Below are 22,027 nucleotides of genomic sequence, written 5' to 3' on the forward strand. Positions count from 1 at the left end.
ACAGAGTGAACTGCTGGCCAGTGACATGCAATGCGGGAACTCGCACTGGAATCACACTGGTTTCCACACCCAGGCTCAGACCTGAACTGAGATCTGAAGCACAGCAGGCCACACTCTAAACTCTTTCTGGCTGATTGCTGTATACCACAGTACTGATAATATTGTACAACTATAGCCCCATCAGGCATAGCATTTATTATATTTTACACATATATGAATCCTTTTGTCAATATAAAACATTTTGATCAGTAGCATATAATGCTAATGCAAGTGTAATTTTTTTCTTACCTGGAAAAACACAGGTTCTAATCCCTTTCACTTTTCATTTGTAAATGTACTTGTTTGTGGCTGCAATGGATTTGTAAAGAGCACATCAGTTATTTAGAACAATGATTTTAAACGGAAGCCATTCTCTTACATCTCGTTTCAAATATTGGAAAGAAAAACAATTAACAGTAACATTTTCACATCCAGCATCTGCAATCAATACAAAAGTGCAAAATTGTAAAGTTCAATGAAGTCTAATAGAAAGTTACCAGCTATTCTTCCCAACTCTAGATTGAAAAAAATCTATTTGTAAATGACTTTTGAAAGAGTTCATGTGCATAGATCAGAAATTAATGTTATGTGTTAGACAAGGTAAAGAAGCGCAATAGCTCGATGAATGTGGGTTTCTATCTCAATAGTTTTGATATATTCTGACAACAAATGACTGATGTACTATGATATACTGTGTGTGCATATATATAAATACAGTCATAGCCAAAAATTTTACCAGAAAATCAAGTATTTATCACAGAAAAGTATTGCAGTAACACATGTTTTGCTATGCACATGTTTATTCCCTTTGTGTGTATTGGAACAAAACCAAAAAAGGGAGGAAAAAAATTGGACATAATGTCACACAAAATTCCAAAAATTGGCTGGTTAAAATTCTTGGCACCCTTTCAAAATTGTGGATAAATAAGATTGTTTCAAGCATGTGATGCTCCTTTAACTGCTTGTCGACCGCCGGCTGTCAAATCACGGCCAGGCAACGCGGCTCTTGTGGCAGGAGGCCTTCATATGATGGCCTCCCATTTAAACAGGGAATGTTCGCGATCGTGCCCGCTCATCCCTGACCCTTCGGTGGCGGCGTGTCACGGAGACACTGCTTGCCCCCAAGACGGGTGAACAGCCATTGGGTATGGCTGTTTACCACGTGATCGGCCGTGATGAAGTCTCAGCCGATCACAGATGGTTACACCCCCATTGTGCACGTCACGAGCGCGCGATCATGAGCGCACTGCATGTGCACATCAATGGTGGCGTGTTCCCGGTAACACTGCTCATCACCGATGCTGGTAAACAGCCATTGGCCAGCTGTTTACCCATGTGATCGGCTGTGATCATTTCACAGCCGATCGCTAAATGTAAAAAAACAAACCGATCATGTGTGAGGAGGAGATTGCAGCAACATCTCGTTACCACTTACAGTGTACACCAATCACACTAATTGCCCCCCCAATAAAGAGGACCTGTCACCACCCATCATATTACCTGTCACTCACAGTCCATCAGAGTACCTGTCATGGTCCATCTGAGTACCTGTCACATTCCATCCGAGTACCCAAGTACCTTTCACATTCCATCCGAGTACCCGAGTACCTGTCACAGTCCATCAGAGTACCCGAGCACCTGTCACAGTCCATCAGAGTACCCGAGCACCTGTCACAGCCCATCAGAGTACCCGAGTACCTGTCACAGTCCATCACAGTACCCGAGTACATGTCACAGCTCATCAGAGTACCCGAGTACCTGTCACAGCCCATCAGAGTACCCAAGTACCTGTCACAGCCCATCAGAGTACCCGAGTACCTTTCACAGCCCATCAGAGTACCTGAGTACCTGTCACAGCCCATCAGAGTACCCAAGTACCTGTCACAGCCCATCAGAGTACCTGAGTACCTGTCACAGTCCATCTGAGTACCCGAGTACCTGTCACAGTTCATCTGAGTACCTGTCAAAGTCCATATGAGTAACTGAATACCTGTCACAGTTCATCTGAGTACCTGAATATCTGTCAGTCCATCTGAGTACCTGAGTACCTGTCATAATCCCTAAGAGTACCTGAGTACCTATCACAGTTCTTCTGAGTACCCGAGTACCTGTCACAGTCCATATGAGCAACTGAGTACCTATCACCACCCTTCAGAGTACCCGAATACCAGTCACCAGGCCATCAGAGAACCTGTCACCAGGCCATCAGAGTACCCGAGTACCTGTCACCAGCCCATCAGAGTACTCAAGTACCTGTCACCAGCCCACCCGAGTACCTATCTGCAGCCCATGCCTCATAGAATATACGTTAGGGTGTTTGATTTCCAAAATGGGGTCATTTTGTGGGTAATTCCACTGTCCTGGTGCTCCAGGACCTCCAAAAGTGTGATGGGTAGGAATGAAATGAGATGTGTCATTTATGCTCCTAGAACGCCTGAAGGTACTACTTCAATGTTCAGCCTGGCTGTGACCAGGCTGTGTAAAGGTCCTACACATGTGGTATCGCCATACTTGGGAAGAGTAGCAGAATGTATTTTGGGGTGTAATTTTTGCTATATACATGCTATGTGTTAGAAATATCTTACAAATTGACAACTTTGTGTAAAAGAAAATGTGTTTTCATTTTTTTCCACATTTTCCAAAAACTCATGGAAAAAATGAACTGTTCAAAAGACTCATTATGCCTCATAGATTATACGTTGGGGTGTTTGCTTTCCAAAATGGGGTAATTGTGTGGGCAATTCCATTGTCCTGGTGCTCCAGGGCCTTCAAAAGTGTAATAGGTGGTTATGAAAGAGATGTGTCATTTTTGCCTGAACGCCTGAAGGTGCTACTTCAATGTTGGTGCTCTGTATGTGGCCAGGCTGTGTAAAAGTCTCACACACATGGTATCGCCATACTCAGGAAGAGTAGCAGAATCTATTTTGGGGTGTAATTTGTTATGTGCATATGCTGTTTGGGAAAAAATGACAATTAAAAAAACTCACCATGCTACTTACTTAATACTTTGGAATGTCTACTTTCTAAAAAGGGGTAATTTGGGGGGTATTTGTATTCTCCTGACTTGTTAGTGTCTCAAGAAATGAGATACACCTGATGTACTGAAGGCCTGATCAGATATGATCAATTTTCAGTGATTGGCACCATAGTTTGTAGACTCTATAACTTTCACAAAGACCAAATAATATACACTAATTTGGGTTATTTTTACCGAAGATATGTAGCAGTATAAATTTTGACCAAAATGTATGAAGAAAAATTACTAATTAGCAAAATGTTATGACAGAAACAAAGAAAAAAAATTATTTTTCACAAAATTTTCGTTTTTTTTTAATTTATAGCACAAAAAATAAAAAGCCCACTAGTGATTAAATACCACTAAAAGAAAGCTCTATTTTTGTGGAAAAAAGGACTCAAGTTTCATATGGGTACAGTGTTGCATGACTGAGTAATTGTCATTCAAACTGTGAGAGCGCTGAAAGCTGAAAATTGGTCTGGACAGGAAGGGGGTGTAAGTGCACTGTATTGAGGTGGTTAAACTCACCTGGGGCAAGTAACAGCTGTGGGCAATATAAAAATCACCCCTGAAAGCAGATAAAAAGGAGAGAAGTTCACTTAGTCTTTGCATTGTGTGTCTGTTTGTGCAACACTAAGCATGCACAACAGAAAGAAGAGAAGAAAACTGAGGACTTGATAACCAAAATTGTGGGAAAAATATCAACAATCTCAAGGTTACAAGTCCATCTCCAGACATCTAGATTTGCCTTTGTCCAAAGTGCACAACCGTCCGTATCAAGAAGTTTACCAACCCAGGGCACTGTAGCTAATCTCTCTGGGTGTGGACGGAAGAGAAAAAATTGATGAAAGGTTGCAACACAGGATAGTCCGGATGGTGGATAAGCAGTCACAAACAAGTTCCAAACAAATTCAAGCTGTCCTGCAGGCTCAGGGAACATCAGCATCAGCGCAAACTATCTGTCAACATTAAAATGAAATGAAAAGACCCAGGAGGACCCCACTGCTGACACAGAGACATAAAAAAAGCAAGACTACAGTTTGCTGAAATGTACTTAAATAAGCCAAAATCCTTCTGGGAAAACGTCTTGTGGACAGATGAGACCAATATAGAGCTTTTTGGTAAAACACATCATTCTACTGTTTACTGGAAATGGAATGAGGCCTACAAAGAAAAGAACACAGTACCTACAGTTAAATATGGTGGAGGTTCAATGATGTTTTGGGGTTGTTTTGCTGCCTCTGGCACTGGGTGCCTTGAATGTGTGCAAGGCATCATGAAATCTGAGGATTAACAAAAGATTTTGGGTTGCACTGTAGAGCCCAGTGTCAGAAAGCTGGGTTTGCGTCCGAGATCTTGGGTCTTCCAGCAGGACAATGACCTCAAACATACGTCAAAAAGCACCCAGAAATGGATGGCAACAAAGAGTTCTAAAGTGACCAGCAATAAGTCCAGATCTAAATCCCATTGAACACCTGTGGAGAGATCTTAAAATTGCTGTTGGGTAAAGGCACCCTTCCAATAAGAGAGACCTGGAGCAGTTTGCAAAGGAAGAGTGGTCCAAAACTCCAGGTGAGAGGTGTAAGAAGCTTATTGATGGTTATAGGAAGCGACAGATTTTTCCAAAGGGTGTGCAACCAAATATTAAGTTAAGGGTGCCAAGAATTTCGACCAGCCCATTTTTGGAGTTTTGAGTGACATTATGTCCAATTTGCTTTTTTTCCTCCCTTTTTTTCACACACAAAGGGAATAAATATGTGTATAGCAAAACATGTTACTGCAATACTTTTCTGTGAGAAATACTTGATTTTCCGGAAATTTCACGGGTGCCAACAATTTTGCCAATGACTGTATATACTGTGTATATGTATGTATATATATATATATATATATATTATTCATTGTTTGATAACATTTGGGTAGTGATTTGCAATTTACTGGGTCTGTTGAAGGTGATTGTATGTGTAACAGGTGGGAAAAAGACAAAGCCCTATTGTTATTTGTGTCCTATCTTACAGTCCATCTCCCCCTTTAAAAACTCTACATTGGAGCAATAAAAAAAGTTGGAATTAAAATGTAAGAAATACTCGGTTTCCTATGCACTTGCCTAGGTGACATTAGCAGGCCTCCCCGCCCCCACCAGGTCTTGGGGAACCCGATAATCCTAAAACCCATGAGAATGTGCTCTTGCACAGTGTTGGTGATGTCAGCAGTGGCTACAGGAAAATGGTGGAAGCTGGAGAGCTTAGTAAGTATTTTGGCTGTGTGTCTTCTAAAGGCAGCCACCACTTGACCACCACAACAGTCTCCATAATGGACTCTTCTTCTTGTGCCTATTAATTATTTTGGAGATACTTTTAAAGAAGAAGCTTCTAGTAGGTCCCACAGGAAAGAAGGAGGAGTGAGGACAGGTAAGTGTAATGCCCTGTACACACGATTTTCTGACGGAAAATATGCCATTGGACCGTGTTGTCAGAAAATCCGATCATGTGTGGGCTCCATCGGCCTTTGTTCCATCGGAATTTCTGACACACAAAGTGAGAGCTGGATCTAAAATTTTCCGACAACAAAATCCGATCATTTAAATTCTGATCGTGTATAGACAATTCCGACGGACAAAGTGCCACTCATGCTCAGAATAGATTACGAGATGAAAGCTATTGACTACTGTCCTCTTTATAGTCCCATCGTACATGGTTTACGACACCTCAGTCTGAACGATCAGATTTTGCGACAGCTTTGTGCGACAGTGTGTATGCAAGACAAGTTTGGGCCAAAATTTGTCTGAAAAAATCAGTCGTAATGTCCGACCATGTGTACAGGGCATACAACTTTGTTAGGGTGCTGAGGACAGGGGGACCCCCCCTCAAGGCTAAAATTGTTTCCCCTGCCCACATCTAACACCTCCTAATAGGTATTTTGCCTCTTACTTTTTGAAGCCGATATACTCAAAGTTTTCCCTCCGAGTCTTTATCCGCTGATGGTTCTGGGTGTAGGGGGCCGCAAATTCAGCAGTGTGATGGAGCATGAGATCACTGTTCACTTATCACCCCCTGTGACTGCTTCAGTCCTCTTTTGGATCCTGAGAGAGCCCCACCACTTGACATTCATTAGGAAGTGTCAATGTCATACAAGCAATAACATGGACCCAAGTAGGAAGTAAACAGTAGAGGCTTCATGTGAGGTTAAGGTAAGTAAAAAGAGGCATTCAGATAGGGATTTTTTGACCAAGTAATTAGATAAAGGAGGGTTGGTAAAATGTATTTCTGAGAAGAGCTTTAAGTGATAACAGAAATACAGGGAGAATGTATACATTTATAAAACACTGGTGCTCATGATTCCAGTGTTGCAAGATAAGCATGTTTACTACTTAATCATCACATTGAACAAATAGCTCTCAAATATACTTACCATCTATTAGCATTCTTGTCAGGAGAGGGTGGAGATACAATACATTTAATGCAGAAGACAATAAAAGTATATTACCTAAAAACATGGTTTTGTATTATCTCTGAAATATGAAATGCTGCTTCTAGCACAATCCCTTATACTTCAGACAAAATGTCTAGACTTGATGAGTAATGCATTGTGTTCTCTGCAGAGGAACATTAATGAGATAATAGCGTTGTTTTTGGAATAATGCCTGTTCTCACACTTCTATAATGCAATTGTCATTATGTATTGATGCTCCTCAGCAGTCTTTTGATAATGGATATTGTTTCACTTATTTCAACATCTAAAAAGCTAGAGGGTTATTTTGACCCATGGGCCAATAAAGTGTTGTGCTACTGACAACACAAAATTTATAGATTTTTATTTTTTTTCAGCCTCTGGTACTAATTTCCTTTATCCATTTTATAACATCCAAAGATAGACTGAAATTCATTTATCAAAGGTCACGGCTCACATAAAGAGCACACCTAAAGCTTTTACATATACTGGATTAATTAAAGTAAACCATGAGCTAAACACAAACATACTTTTTTTTTTTTTATGACAGTCACCTGCCCTCAATCACAAAGTACTAGAAAAAAGTAGTAAATAATACAAATGAAAAAAAAAGATATTCACCTTGCTCCCTAGATTCCAGCTGGATCCTAATGCTGACAAGATGCAAAACCTTGCAAGTAGATGTCTTAGCACTAACATCAGTGCATTCTAGTGGGATTTGGGATCCTCAGCTTTCCCAGGTTTCCACGTGAAGCCGCAGGATTACGCTCATCTAGGCGAGTTAACAGGAATTCGCTGGTTGCTGCAGGAAGCCAAAAAAATTGTGGTGCCATTTCTTCTATCACTAAATGTGACAGCTCAGGAAACCACTCAGGAAAATGTGTCAGCCCCACCCTTTGGTTTCTGGGACTGGAATTCCTGCAGCCAGCAACCCAGATGAAGTGTGGACCACCTGCCTCTGTCCTAATAACAAATTACATATGTCGATGCTAGGACACCAGTGGCCACCCAGTCATTGGATGGTATGGTGCAACATAACAACCGCTGACTTGTGAAAGAGGAATGTGAAGCAGCTCAATGCAACTCAGAATAAGCTTGAAGCAACTCATTTAACAACATAAATTTATAGACAATCAAACGCACCTGGAAACACATAATGCATATGACATTTTTTTCTGATTCTGATGTTTATGTGTATGGCCCATTAGATCCGCTAATTGGGCAAGCATGTCTCACACTTAATAAATATTTAATAGTATATAAAATAGTTGGGAGGGGAAAAAAGTGCATGCCTGTCCATTATGAACACATCTGTCTGCATGCAGGGACTACTTCTGCTATCCTCATGATAATTAATACCATTCATATTTGGCCAAAAGCATACATAGGCATATCTCAAATTCCTCTTATGTCTTATACTGTCAGGGGAAGTTTTTTTTTTTTTATTGATGCAGTGCTCAATCTGAAGCGCAAATGTGGAATTATAAATCAAGTTTGGATATTAAAATATACTTGCCTCGGTGCTCCTGTTTTTCATTACTTTGTTTTGTAGCACAGTTGATAACTCTTTCAAATGACTCATGGACTAATGTTGACAGGTCTGATTTTCGACCTGTAAAATGGGAAGATTATGCACACTTTTATCAATGTAATATGCAGGTAAATAGGGTCATATCAGACATATATCTGGTAAAGAAAACAAGGCCAAGTCTTCACCATTTTCCATTTGTCTATACTTGCTTACTACAGGATAACTAGCTTGTACAGACAGAAAATAAACAACATTGTTCTACACAGGTAGGGCCAGATCAATTTAATAGTATCTTATGACACCTTTGGGTACTATGAAGCACCAATGGTTCATCTGCTTTCTAGGGCAAAGCAGTAACATGGCAAATGGTTACTTAGTAAATGTTCCACTTGTAACATTCTACTGTCTTTACTTTAAGCAATTAACTATACAAGTGCAGATATTCAATACTAACACTACACATTTTGTTGCATTGTAAAGTCGTATACATTGCTATATGAACGCATATATTGTTGTTCATATTAATAATTACTTTTTGATAGATTAGACAAAATATTATCCCGCTCTTACATTTACTATCAAAGAGAATATGATTATCAGCAAGATAAATGAAATATAAAATAGGTTTAATTCTCTATTATTATTCTTTCTTGTGTACTGGTATTGTATCAAGTAATATTCTGTACTTAAAGCGGAGGTCCGCCCATCCCTGCAAAAATTAAATGCCAGCATCTACACATACTGCAGCTGCTGAATTTTAATAATAGGACACTTACCTGTCCTGGAGTCTAGCGATGTCAGCATTGCAGCTGATGTCCCTTGTCATTGCAAGTAAGGAAACCTGGCAGTTTAGCCATATGGCTTAACGCCGGGAAATCTGCTGTGCATGAGCGAGTCTCTGGCACGGTGGCAGGGGAAGGAGGAGGGAAGAAGTGGGAGCCAAGCTGCTGGCATAATTCCCTGTGGCGCGGACTCCCGAAAGTGGAGACAGGTATCCGCTCCCTCCCCCTCCCCAAAGATGCCAAATGTGGCACTGTAGGGTGGAGGAGACAAATGTGTGGAAGTTCCACTTTTGGGTGGAAATCCGCTTTAAGTTCAAATGAAAAATTATGGGCAATTTACTTCTTCTTATAGTGTAACCCCTTCTATGAAAAATTCAACATCAAACTATAGTATAACTGAATCTAAAATTTAAAAATAAAGTAAAAAGTAAATTTAGCTTTGCTATCATTAGATATCAAACAATTTGGGGTGTTTGTGGAAAATTTGGAAGCCATGGAACACCCTTTAAAAGTTTATGGGAGAAATCAAAAGTGCTAATTTTTAAGGCATAAATGCATGGTATTGTCATAAAGGACTTGTCCCAAGCCGTATCATGTCATTTTTACAATTTTCACACTTTTTTGGTGAAATGGTAGGGGTACATTTGTACCCTGTTACCATTTCACATGGGGGGAGGCCGGGATCTGGGGGGTCCTATTTCAGATTCCAATAAGCCCCCCGCCCGCAGACCAACACAATGACCAGGTAAGGGTTTTGGGGATGAGGCCCTTGTCCTCATCAACATGGGGACACAGTGCTTTGGGGAGCTACCCCAAAGCACCCTCTGCATGTTGAGGGCATGTTGCCTGGTACGGTTTCAAGAGGGGGGTGCTCTCATCCCCCCCTTTTCCTGCAGCCTGCCAGGTTGCGTGCTCGGGTAAGGGTATGGTATAGATTTTTGGGGGGACCTCCATGGCATTTTGTTTTTTTAATTTTGGCATGGGGTTCCCCTTAATATCCATACCAGACCTGAAGGGCCTGGTATGTAATTTAAAAATTGAAAAAAAATCCTCTGTGGTGGGACTTTTAAATAGGGGGATTCGCTAATGAAGTATTAAGCAAATATTAAAAAGTTATGTCTTTTAATGATAACATAGTATAAAAGGATGAGCACATACATAATAAGAAAACAATCCTATACAAAAATATTTATAGGAGGCTGGAGGACATACAATACATAGTAGACTGTATGGAATTTGGGGGGACCCCTACTTATTTTTTTTTACATTTTGGTTCAGGGTTCCCCTTAATATTCATACCAGACCCAAAGGGCCTGGTAATGGACTGTGGGGGAATCCCATGCCATTTTTTTAAATTACTTGCCGGGACTGAGTTTTAAATTACTTTTTTTTACTTTAGAAATGTAATTTTGCTCTCAGGCTGTTCTAAACATGGGAAACATGCACCATTTTACAGGCATACTATAGACACCCCCTCAGGTACAAAATTTTAAGGAATATTATACTTTTATCGTTTTGCTTTAAGCATTATTAAAATCACTGCTCCCGAAAAAAACGGCCATTTTTACAACTTTTTTTTGCATTGATACATGTCCCCTGGGGCAGGACCCAGGTCCCCAATTTTTATGACAACAACTTACATGTTCGTGTCCCATAGACTTTAACGGTGTTCGCATGTTCAAACAAATTCTTTGCCTGCTCACATGTTCTGCTGCAAACCGAACCGGGTGTTCGGCTCATCCCTAATAGATACCAATTAGGCATTTTGAATTATAAATAAGATACCAACAAAGTATTAAGCATATATCTTTAACAAATGTGTCTCATTCAAGATTTGGTTCTAATTCCTTTATATTCTGCATATGAACTATGAGCTATGATTTACCAAAGCCCTTAGGTGACCTTAATGATAAACATCTACTATTAAATATTTCTGCACATCTCAGCAGTTTACAATTTGTGGTGTACATCAAAGTTACAGAGATGTACTGCAATGTCATCCACAATTATCTTCCATAATAGTAATAATTCCAAGTTTATTTATAAAATTGATCTAAGGCTAGAACTGTTTGGCTAAAAAAAAAACATAGGTAGTGCTGCTTTTTATGTTTTTCCTGTACACTAATTGTGTGACGTAATATTTTTTAGTAATATTTTCTCCCTTTGTAGCTAGGACAAAACTGGGAAGATAAATGATGGGAATCTAGCATTGAGAAAAGGGTGCAGCATTCATTGGTGGGAACAGAACAGAACACTGAACAAAAGGTTTGGGTGTAGTGGTGAGCAGAGAGTAGGACATACAGATGATGGTGGTAGGAACAGAACAGGAGGTGGAAAAGCAAACTGCTGCCACAGGGAAACCATGTGGATATAATAATTCATGGTGCAGAGGTGTGGGAAATTTTACAACTACTTGATGACAAAAATTGAAGATGAAGATGATGGCATCAAGACAAAAAAAAGAGGTCAAAGAAATGTGAGATTCTCATTTCATGAGAATTGCTCGGAGATATCTGTTGGTGGTTACAAATGGGAGGTAATGTTTGGCGCCCTGTGTCAGCTGAACACCCTCACCAGTGATATACAGGAAGGTCACCTCTTCGCCTCTACTATGAAGAATTTGAAAATGAGCTGATGACGATAATTGGCCTCAGTGTGTCTATATGAATATCTGGAAAATACCTGGATTCAGATCTAGCAAGTAAGTTTTTTTTTCCATGTGTGTTTGTACTAGTGTATGCTCAAATTACTGTAGCTGTTTAATAATTATAATCTTATAATGTCTGTTTCATTGACCTGGATTTTACTTATTTTTGTTCTCTTATGTCATAGATATTGCATCAAAAAAAGGTCCTGCCGGAGATCCAACTGAATCAGAAGAAAAGTATGACACTTTGCAAAGAAAAATTCCAGGTAAAAACTATATAACTATCCATCACCCACATTCATTTATCCTTCCTGCCTTAATTTATTTGTTCACATTTACCTTCACATCCCCTCCCCTCTAGATATTCTTGACTCCATTATATCCTGTCTTATCCATTCTTCAATTCATCCATCCTCCAATCCATCCATCTGTATCTCTTGCCTGAGAACTGACATACAATTTTAGCATTAATTGGGAAACAAAAATATAATTTTAATTATATTTGTAATCAATTTAATTATTTATAATTAATATTTTTCTTTTTTCTTTTTTTTTTCCTTTTTTTTCTGTAAAAAAAAAAATTTCTTTAAAATGTTAAATTAGAAGTATGCCAGAAATGGAACTATGCATTGTGAAAGGTTCCTGTAGTTTAAAAAGAAACATAAAGTAAACACATGCTGTAATAAATGGCCAAGAAAAGTCTATCTGGAGAACACATCTGCACTTCCCATTCTCTTGTTAATACAAAAACAACTATGGCTGCTAAAATTCTCTATTTCTCTGTCACCATTCATCACATCCCCACTGACCAAGAGCTACCCATTTGTGGGGTTGATTTGTGGGGTTGATTGATGTCTAGGAGTCATTCAAGTCACTTCCTGTAAGCCCTAAAGTGGGGCCACAGAAGGACACTAAAGCAAAAATTTAGGGATTGATTTGCTAAAACTGGGGAGTGCAAAATCTGGTGCAGCTGTGCATGGTAGCCAATCAGCTTCTGACTTCTGCTTGTTCAATTAAACTACAGAACAAGGAAATAAACATTTAGCACTGCCCACTGTACAAGCCCAGTGTATAATAGGTGATACAGCCTCAGCCTAACCCCATCAAGGCCATGCGCCCCAACATGTTTTCGCCCTGACCATGGGGCTTAGTCGTGGAGGTTTATGCCCTTGTTCTGTGAATTACATAGAGCATGGTGGACTCCTAGCCTGACATGCACTCTCAATGGAATACACTAAATAGGGGAAATAAATGCCAGAGCGAATACCATAAAGTAAATTTTTGTTCAAATAAGCTTTGACAAAAAGCCTGGAAGCTGATTAGTTTTTATGCAAAGCTGCACCAGATTTTGCACTTTCCAGCTTTAGTAAACTAACCCCTAAATGTTCAACCATCAGTAGAGGAAGAAAAGGGTGAAGAGACTCTTCGGTGTCCCTAACCAAATACTTGAATAAGGTAAGTATAAAATTATTTTTTAAGTGTTTGGAAAGGGGGTGATCTAATGAGGTGGGAGGGGGTCTTGAGCTTGGGTAGGTCTTTTAAATAACAGAATAGGCCTGCTATAAAGAACAGATAAAATGAACGTAATAAAATGGTGATAGTCCTGACTACCATGTTACCATTACTCAAGCTTATGACTCAAGCAAAACTCAAGCTTTGCAATGGTGTATGGTGTGACTCTTTCCTATCCTTAATTACATAAATGTATCCATGGTTTTGAAACAAACTTGTTTATGATTCTACAAATAGAGAGTGCAAAACACATTGCTTATGCTTTGTGTCCTTTCCTGAACATTTTTATAGTGGTCAGCCAAGACTGACACATTAGAATAAATACTCCTTTTGAAACCCTCAAGATCTTCCCTGCCAAAGTACTGTCCTGGGAAAATGTCTTGCATGTTATGCTTTTTAATTTACTTAAGTGTTACTTTGTTTCTATGCAATTGTTATTAACTTTATTTTTATTTTTTTCACAGGAAGTCCATGATCTAAAGACATTCATGAAGACCCATGTAAAAATGAGAACATCCTCCCTTTTCAGCCTGCCAACAAAAGTAGATAAGATGCAGCCCTTACAAGTACAGGACCTGTGGTGGGTGAAAGCTCCCCTCCTACCCAAGGATTAGGAACACCTTTTCTGATCTTAACTTCAACAGTAGAATTCCTAGGAATGTATGTTACAGTAATATATAAGCTACTCTCTATACAGCACAGCAAAACCTCAATACAGAAGAATAGTTTAATGTTGTTATTGTACTGTTAAGCACAGCCCTGAAAAGCATTAAAAAAAATTAAAAACTTTAAAAAAACAGGACATTAAGAACTTTCATAAAAATGACCTTGCTACAGAGTTTCCTTTTGTATCTACATAAACATATAATAATTTCAAACAAATATAAAGTTACAATTGTTCAACATTCCATTGTGTTATGCAAAATGAAAACACCCATTCATAGCAGGAAGCTGAACTGTATTGCCAATTTATGGCCAAATGTGATAACGTTATTCAACTCCTATTCTCTATGTATAGAACTCCACTTGTCATGTTGGCCTGCTTCCTCAAGATATTCTCCAAGGAAACATTATGAAGGATGTACAGATTTGCATGTGATTATAAAGCTTGCTCCTGAAGAGTGTAAAAAACACAGTAGAACAGTGTTAATATTTATTGTATTATATTTATATAGGGTTTATATTACTTGCAGAATTTTCCACAACGTGTCTGCACTGCACAAACATGTCTTGACTTGTAATTCACTTTTGTCTATTTTGGGATTACTGACTGACATGTATTTACTGTTACAATCTGATGTAAAATACAGATCAGTAATTGTATGTTGTAAATATGTAGCTTTCCAGAAAGAAATTGTATTGCTGAATAAAAATGCAAAGGCATTTTTGGTACTCTCTCTCTAAAAAAAAAAATAACAATAACAACAAACAGGTAACATCTTAAAAAATATTTTGTTTGAAACATCATTTGTGTTGTATTTTTGTGTTTTTACTTAATAAAAATTGAACACAAAAACAAGTAAAAGTGCCATTTGAAAAGCATCATTTGTGTTTTTTTTTTTTACCTTTTCTATTACTTGTAACTTAGAGCTGAAGTCCAGGCAGATGTAAAAGACACAAAAAGAATGCAAGCAGGGATCCACAAATCAATTAATGATGGAGGAACTATATGAAATCATGGAGGGATCACCATTTTAGAACTGGAGAAACAAAAATGTTTTTTTTTCTTAATATACTTCTTAGCCCTTGTACACACGGTTGGAGATTCTGACGGAATGTGTCCTATCAGACTGTTTTGTCGGATAATCCGACTGTGTGTGGTCTCCATCGGACTGTTTCTGTCAGAGTATCCGACGGACCAAGTTTTCCAACTTGTCCGTTAATTTTCCAACAAAATGCTCCGATCGGACATACTTCGATCATGTGTAGCCTACTCCGACGGACAAAGTGCCATGCATGCTCAGATCAAATTCCTATACCAAAGCTATTGGCTACTAGCCTGAACATAGTCATCACGTTATGCACAATCAGATTTTCCGACAACTTTGTCCGACCGTGTGTATGCAACAGTTTCGGACAAAATCCATCGAACAAAATCCGGCCTACAAAATCCAACGAATTTGGTTGTCAGAATGTCCCACCGTGTGTACAAGGGCTAATAGATACATCAATTATGCAAAGGTACAGTAGGAGAACCAGGCAGTCCTTAAAGCGGAGGTCCACCCTAAAGTGGACCTTCCGCTCATTGGAACCCTCCCCCCCTCCGGCGCCACAATTGGCACCTTTCAGGGGGGAGGGGGGTGCAGGTACCTGTACAGTACAGGTATCTGCACCCACTTCCGGCGTAGATTCTGCAGAAGCTACGCCCCTTTCCGCAGAATCTACGCCCCTTTCCGAAGGTCCCCCGCTGCCTGCTGGGAAACACACGGATCCCAGAGACAGCGGGGACCATCCTTATTGCGCAGCGTGACTCAGCGCAGTAGGGAACCGGGAAATGAAGCCGAAAGGCTCCACTTCCTGATTCCCATACCCAAGATGGCGGTGGCAGCACCCGAGAGACGATCGAGAGATCGGCTTCGGGTGCCGACATTGCGGGCGCGCTGGGCGGGTAAGTGTCATTATTTTAAAAGTCAGCAGCTGCAGTATTTGTAGCTGCTGGCTTTTAAAAAAAAAAAAACGGCGGACTCTCGCTTTAAACACATAACGTTAAACTTTAGTCAGAAAGTGGAACTTTAGTCAGAAAATTATGACTTGCTAGATCACATCATGCTGGCTCCTTTTGCAGGTATAGCTATATAAAACTTTCAAAAATAGGAGTTTACAATCCAGTAATACACTCTCTCATCCTGTTCTGCACATGCTCAGTTGCTCTCTATTTTGTGGTTCTGTGCAGAAAATCAGAGCTAGTAGTGAATCTGCTAACAGTTAAAAAATTTACTGCTTAAAACCATTCAAGACCTTCAACATACCACGGCCTCTTGGGCAGGCAGAATAGCTCTCGCTAAGATGTTCTTGCTACCCCACGTTCTATATCTGTTCCGAACCCTCCCCATACCCTTCCTCAAACAACAAATAACCCACCTCCAAACCATCTTTAATACATTTATATGGAATGGCAAACGTTCCCGACTTAAAAACAACACTCTCTGCACGCCGGTTGCCGCTGGAGGAATGGGAGCACCTAACCTATTAGCCTACTACAAGGCAATTATACTAGCCCAAACCAAGGCCTGGTGGAACACTGCTCTGCAAACCACATGGGTACAAATAGAACAAGCGGCACTCGCCTCCCAGCCCAAATTGATCCTGTGCGCCCTCTTACTACAACACCACGAGCCCCATTCCTTCCTAGACACAATTAACGCCTCCATTCGAGTGTGGAAATCTACCCTACAAACTTCTGCGGGTATCCCGTTACGTCTACTCCAACATATACCACTGTCAGCTCTACACGTCCTCACTCCTGATATCGATCTCTCCGCATGGACAACCTTAGGGGTCCTCAATCTCGGACACCTGTACCAGAATTCCAACCTCAAACCATTCCACACTCTACACGCCAACTTTCACATAAGCCATAAGGACTTCTTCAAATACCTAAGGATACGATCGATTCTCTCTAAAGTACAATGGTCGAACAACCTAACTACTTGGCACATACTGACCTTCTTCAATCTCACCTCACCCCACCAACGAGGGATCTCGATTTGCTACAAACTCCTCACTGAAATCTCTCCACCTCTCAAATCCCCCACAATGTTAAAATGGGAACACTTACTACATCGCACCTACACCCCCCAGCAATGGTTCCGCTCGCTTCGAGCACCCATGAAATTCTCCAAATGCCTACTGCATTGGGAAACAGTCCAAAAAATATACCATAATTGGTACCTCACACCAGTCAAACTGGCCCATATATATCCAACTGCGAGCAATCTGTGCTGGAGAAACTGTGGATCCTTAGGTACTCCACTCCACATATGGTGGGACTGCCCAATCCTAACCCCACTATGGTCCATGCTATCCAAACTCCTTATGTCCATTTTAAAGATTCCTGTACCACTGACACCGCAACTAGTACTATTTGGTCTCGAATTGGAAGACTGGCCTCAACCCACTCGACACATTCTCGCCCATGTTCTTATCGCCACGCGTCTAGCCATCGCCAAAAACTGGAAATCCCCTCTAGCCCCTTCCGGTATGGAAATAATCGCACTTCTAAACAACCACTGCCTGATGGAATTCATGCATGCCAAAGGCCACCTCCTTATTCCTGAATTCAGAAGCAACTGGGTCCTTTGGCTTCAACATCCTAAATGCAAACCCCCTATGACAGACCTATTACTTACTTGACCTCCTTACCCGGTCAGTACCTGAAACTCTTACCCTGTGTACCTGTGTTGCTCTCCCAATTAACACGTTGTTTCTTGTTAAAGTTATCTATTACAACTCTGAGTTAAGCTATATGTTTTGTGCTACACCTGTAACAGACGGTCTTCCTACCTTCATTTGCTAGCCTAAGTTATTGGACATATACATTTGCGAGATGGAGCTCTAGGGATCATCATCTGGGGCCAAAGTCGGACCCCTTCCTATGGCGCCCTTAAGAACCCGTCACAGTTAGTTCCCAGATGGGGTGACGGGTTCGACCTCCCACTGACAATGTCTCCTACTATGCCATATGAAGCCTGCATGTGTATGATACTGTGTATACCCTGAGCTCCTCTCCTTTTTTTTTTTTTTTTTTTTTTCCCCTTTCCCTCATCTTTCTTTCTGTTCTGCTGTTGTTCTCATTATGTATAACTGACATGTTGCACTACCTGTTGCATACCTTGTACCGTATACTATGAAACTCAATAAAAATCTATGGTTAAAAAAATTTACTGCTGCCTAGGGGCTCTGGGCTTCAGCAAAATGGCAGCCTCCAGCAAAAAGAAACAGGAACAATGCTGGAGCCAATTGACACAGCAATTCTGGTAGCATAATTATTAACATGGAATGCATGCTCCTTACTAAAGAACATTAATTTATATCAGATAGAATTGTGTGTTAGGGCACTCTGAGTAACAATATATTGTCTTTATTGGAGGTGAAGGGGTTTGAATAATGAAGAGTCTTCAGAGCACTTAAGGCAGCACTTGAAAAAACCACATAGGCTCGAAGAAGGAACCAATCAGTAGTTGCCAAATACATCCCTCTTTGATATCCTCACTACCGGTTTGCAGTCCACGCTGGTTGTAAGTCCCCTACTGCTGACATCACTTCTGGGATTCATGTCCAGCACTGATTCTGACAGCGCGGGCAATCCATTGATGCCTCCAGAGCTGTGGCATCCTCCTGCTGGAATGTTTTTCTGCTGCATAATGACTTCTCTGGGAACCCCTGACATACACTGGGACCACATGATGCCGGATCACCTTCATTATACATATGATGCATTCCTCTCATCATCCATCCTGTTAAGCCGCGTACACACGGGGCGGACTGTCTGGCCAACTTAGTCCGTCAGACAATCCGACGGACAGTCCGTCATACTTTCGAATGAACGGACTTGACCACACACACCACTTTTTGAGCGGACTAATACGGCGTACTAAGTCCGCCATACTATCCGCCCTACTTTTGAAATGAACGGACTCGCCCACACACGCGGAGGAAAGTCCGCTCATTTCGAGCGCGTCTCCAGGTAGGCGGGCCCGCGAAGGAGACGTCGCTGGCCCCTCCGCCTGGTATGGACTTAAAGGGGAACCCCAACGCCGAAAAAAATCGGCGTGGGGTTCCCCCCCAAGTCCACAACAGACCCTTGTCCGAGCACACTACCCGGCCGGCCAGGAAAGGGGGGCGAGCGAGCGCCCCCCCCCTCCTGAGCCGTACCAGGCCGCGTGCCCTCAACATGGGGGGGTGCCTTGGGGAAGGGGGGGGCCGCGCGGCCCCCCCACCCCAAAGCACCTTGTCCCCATGTTGATGAGGACAAGGGCCTCTTCCCGACAACCCTGGCCGTTGGTTGTCGGGGTCTGCGGGCGGGGGGCTTATCGGAATCCGGGAGCCCCCTTTAATAAGGGGGCCCCCGGATACCGGCCCCCCATCCTATGTGAATGAGTATGGGGTACAATGTACCCCTACCCATTCACCTGTAAAATAAAAGTACCAAAAAAAACACAACACACGAGATAAAATACTTTATTGCACAGCTCCGGGGGTCTTCCGTCTTCGGGGGTCTTCTCGCCGGACTCCTCCGCTATCTTCTTGTGGCTCTTTTGCTAGCGGAGGAGTCCGGCTTTCTTCCACGCCGCCGGCCTCTTCTCCCGACTTCGGGGGTCTTGTCCCCCTCTTCGGTTCTTCTGCCGGGCCTTCTTATAGCTCTTTTACAGGCGGTGGCCCGGTCTTCTGTCGCCGCCGTCGCCACCGCCTTCCGTTCTTCTTCTTCTTCTTCTTCTTCTTCTCCAGGAGATGTTGCCTCGACGATCTCTCCGGCCGGAATGCCAGGGACGCACTGCGCGGCCACTTATATAGGGACAAGGGGCGGTGTCACATGGCTTTATGTCACATGGGTTGGTCACATGGGTTAATGTCACATGGGGACTATGCCATCGTAAGGGGGCGGGTTCACCATGTGACATTGTGTACATTGTACCCCATACTCATTCACATAGGGTGGGGGGTCGGTATCTGGGGCCCCCTTATTAAAGGGGGCTCCCGGATTCCGATAAGCCCCCGCCCGCAGACCCCGACAACCAACGGCCAGGGTTGTCGGGAAGAGGCCCTTGTCCTCATCAACATGGGGACAAGGTGCGGCCCCCCCCTTCCCCAAGGCACCCCCCATGTTAAGGGCACGCGGCCTGGTACGGCTCAGGAGGGGGGACGCTCGCTCGCCCCCCTTTCCTGGCCGGCCGGGTAGCGTGCTCGGACAAGGGTCTGTTGTGGACTTGGGGGGGACCCCCACGCCGATTTTTTTCGGCGTTGGGGTTCCCCTTTAAGTCCATACCAGGCGGCGGGGCCAGCGACGTCTCCTTCGCGGGCCCCGCCTACCTGGATACCCGCTCGAAATGAGCGGACTTTTCTCCGGGCGGGAAAAGTCCGCTCATTTCAAAAGTACGGCGGACTGGCACACACACGGGCGGATTGTCCGCCGAAATGCGAGTCCGACGGACAGTATTACGGAAATTCCGAAATACTTAGTCCGCCAGACTGCACGCTGAAAAAGTCCGCTGAAGCCCACACACGAGCAGACTGTCCGCTGAAATGTGTTTTGGCGGACTAAGTAGGCCAGACAGTCCGCCCGTGTGTACGCGGCTTTAGTGTTCTTAATCCCTTTTGAGATATTAAAGGTTTTTAATATTGCACGTATAGCCGCCTTTTTTTTTGTTTATATTAATTTTTATCAAGTTATTATGGGTAAAGTTCTATTTTAATTAGTATCAACACGTGCAGCTCAGTAAATTACTTTCTGACAGTTTCTCCTGTGGTGCCTATATCAGTAATAAGACATCCTAAAATAAATCTCTCATGAGAAGATTTCCTTCCTTTACATCCTAAAATCCTAGTTGCCAAATGTCCTGCTCCCGCATTTGCTTCATTACTGTGGCATTGCCCTCTGAGTCACCAGGACAGGAAATCTTTTGAATAGGGATTCAGATATCCTTAAATTCCTAAAAGAGGTTATAATCCTGTGCTACAATTAAAATAAATAAGACTAGAAATACACTTTATTTACTTGATTTTCTGGACATTGCCTACACATTTCATTCATTTCTGTTTCAAAGCTTTTTTTTTTTTTTTTTGCTTGAGATTCGCTCCTCCTGTTCTACTTATTTTAGATTACAGTCAAGTTTAAGAGAATAAAATTAAAATACACCCATAATATTAAGCCTAGTAACCTACAGTCTATGTGTTAAAAAATAAATAAATAAATTAATAATATATATATATATATATATATATATATATATATATATATATATATATATATATATATATATATATATATATACTGTACATCTTAGCTGATGCAGGAAAAGACCAACAATTCGCATGTTGATTTGTGAAGTCTAGGTCAGAACTGTCAGAAAATCCAGTCAGTTAATGACCGTGATCTACATGATTAAGAAGCCAAAAGTCTCTGCATTAAGTGAGCATTATCTGCTTGCTCACCCCAGGCCTTGTCTGTCTAATGTAGTGGCAAACGTTTAGCTACATGAGACATAATTCCAGTCAATGAGTTTTCAAGCCGAGTGTTTGGCTTTTTTCCATGTATAGGTAGTTCTTCCAGTAAGGTTTCCTGCACATCAGGCAATTGATATAGTGATCGTTGGGTCACATGTGCATTAATTCATATAATTATACAGAGTGTAACACAACAATAACAATCTACAACATATATATACATTCCATATGACTGTTGCTTAAGCATGTCATTGCAAATAAAAAGAAAAGGAAAATGTACACAACTGTAGAGTGTACATGTTGCAGCTGAACTTTACTTCAAGAATAAACAGTTATTGATCTTTCAATGTAATCAATAAAACAATGGCTCATTTGTGGTCAGTATAAGGGTAATTTGACATTATTTTGTGAATTCCATCTGACATTTAATTTCCCTGTCCATTATCTCTCATACCCTATGCTCCTATGCTGTTTAATAAACATTTCAACACTGCAACCCAGAAATGCATTGCTTGGACATCCAGTGGTTACACTGCAGATAGGAAGAAGAAACCTTCTGCACTGGTCAGGCTCCAGCTGCTGTCTGTGGAGAGCCCTGGCATGGAATGCTGTCCAGAAATGGATGTGCACCATATTTTCAGTCTGGTCTGTCAGCAAAATGGTGGTGGAGGAGAAAAGATTGAATGAAATCCAATGGCATCACCAGCCCCAGTGTTAGCCATACTCCCTTGATTTCAGTGGCTGGGTACAAAGCAACTTATCCTGTGGAAATTCACGAGTGCATATTGCTACTGATTTTTACCATAATAAAGTGGGGGGTTTTTTATGTGCAAGATCTGAACACTTCCATTTTCTCAGATTTTTTTTATCTATAGGCTCTCCGTGTA

The 22,027-nt window shown here is 41.5% G+C and overlaps 1 protein-coding gene across 1 annotated transcript in view; it reads left to right on the forward strand.

The window, feature by feature from the left end:
- The window catches only part of PCDH9 (protocadherin 9), a 607,458-nt gene extending 593,048 nt beyond the window's left edge, over window positions 1-14,410 (forward strand). Inside the window, exons 4-5 of the mRNA XM_077483137.1 lie at window positions 11,651-11,731; window positions 13,442-14,410. Of these exons, the coding sequence (XP_077339263.1) occupies window positions 11,651-11,731; window positions 13,442-13,591 (231 nt within the window). The 3' untranslated portion in view covers window positions 13,592-14,410. The remainder of the gene's footprint in view (window positions 1-11,650; window positions 11,732-13,441) is intronic.
- Window positions 14,411-22,027: the final 7,617 nt, after the last annotated feature.

Source organism: Lithobates pipiens, unplaced genomic scaffold (genome assembly GCF_037356315.1).
Source record: "Lithobates pipiens isolate NorthernLeopardFrog02 unplaced genomic scaffold, aLitPip1_a1.2 Scaffold_16, whole genome shotgun sequence".
Classification (NCBI taxonomy): Eukaryota; Metazoa; Chordata; class Amphibia; order Anura; family Ranidae; genus Lithobates; species Lithobates pipiens.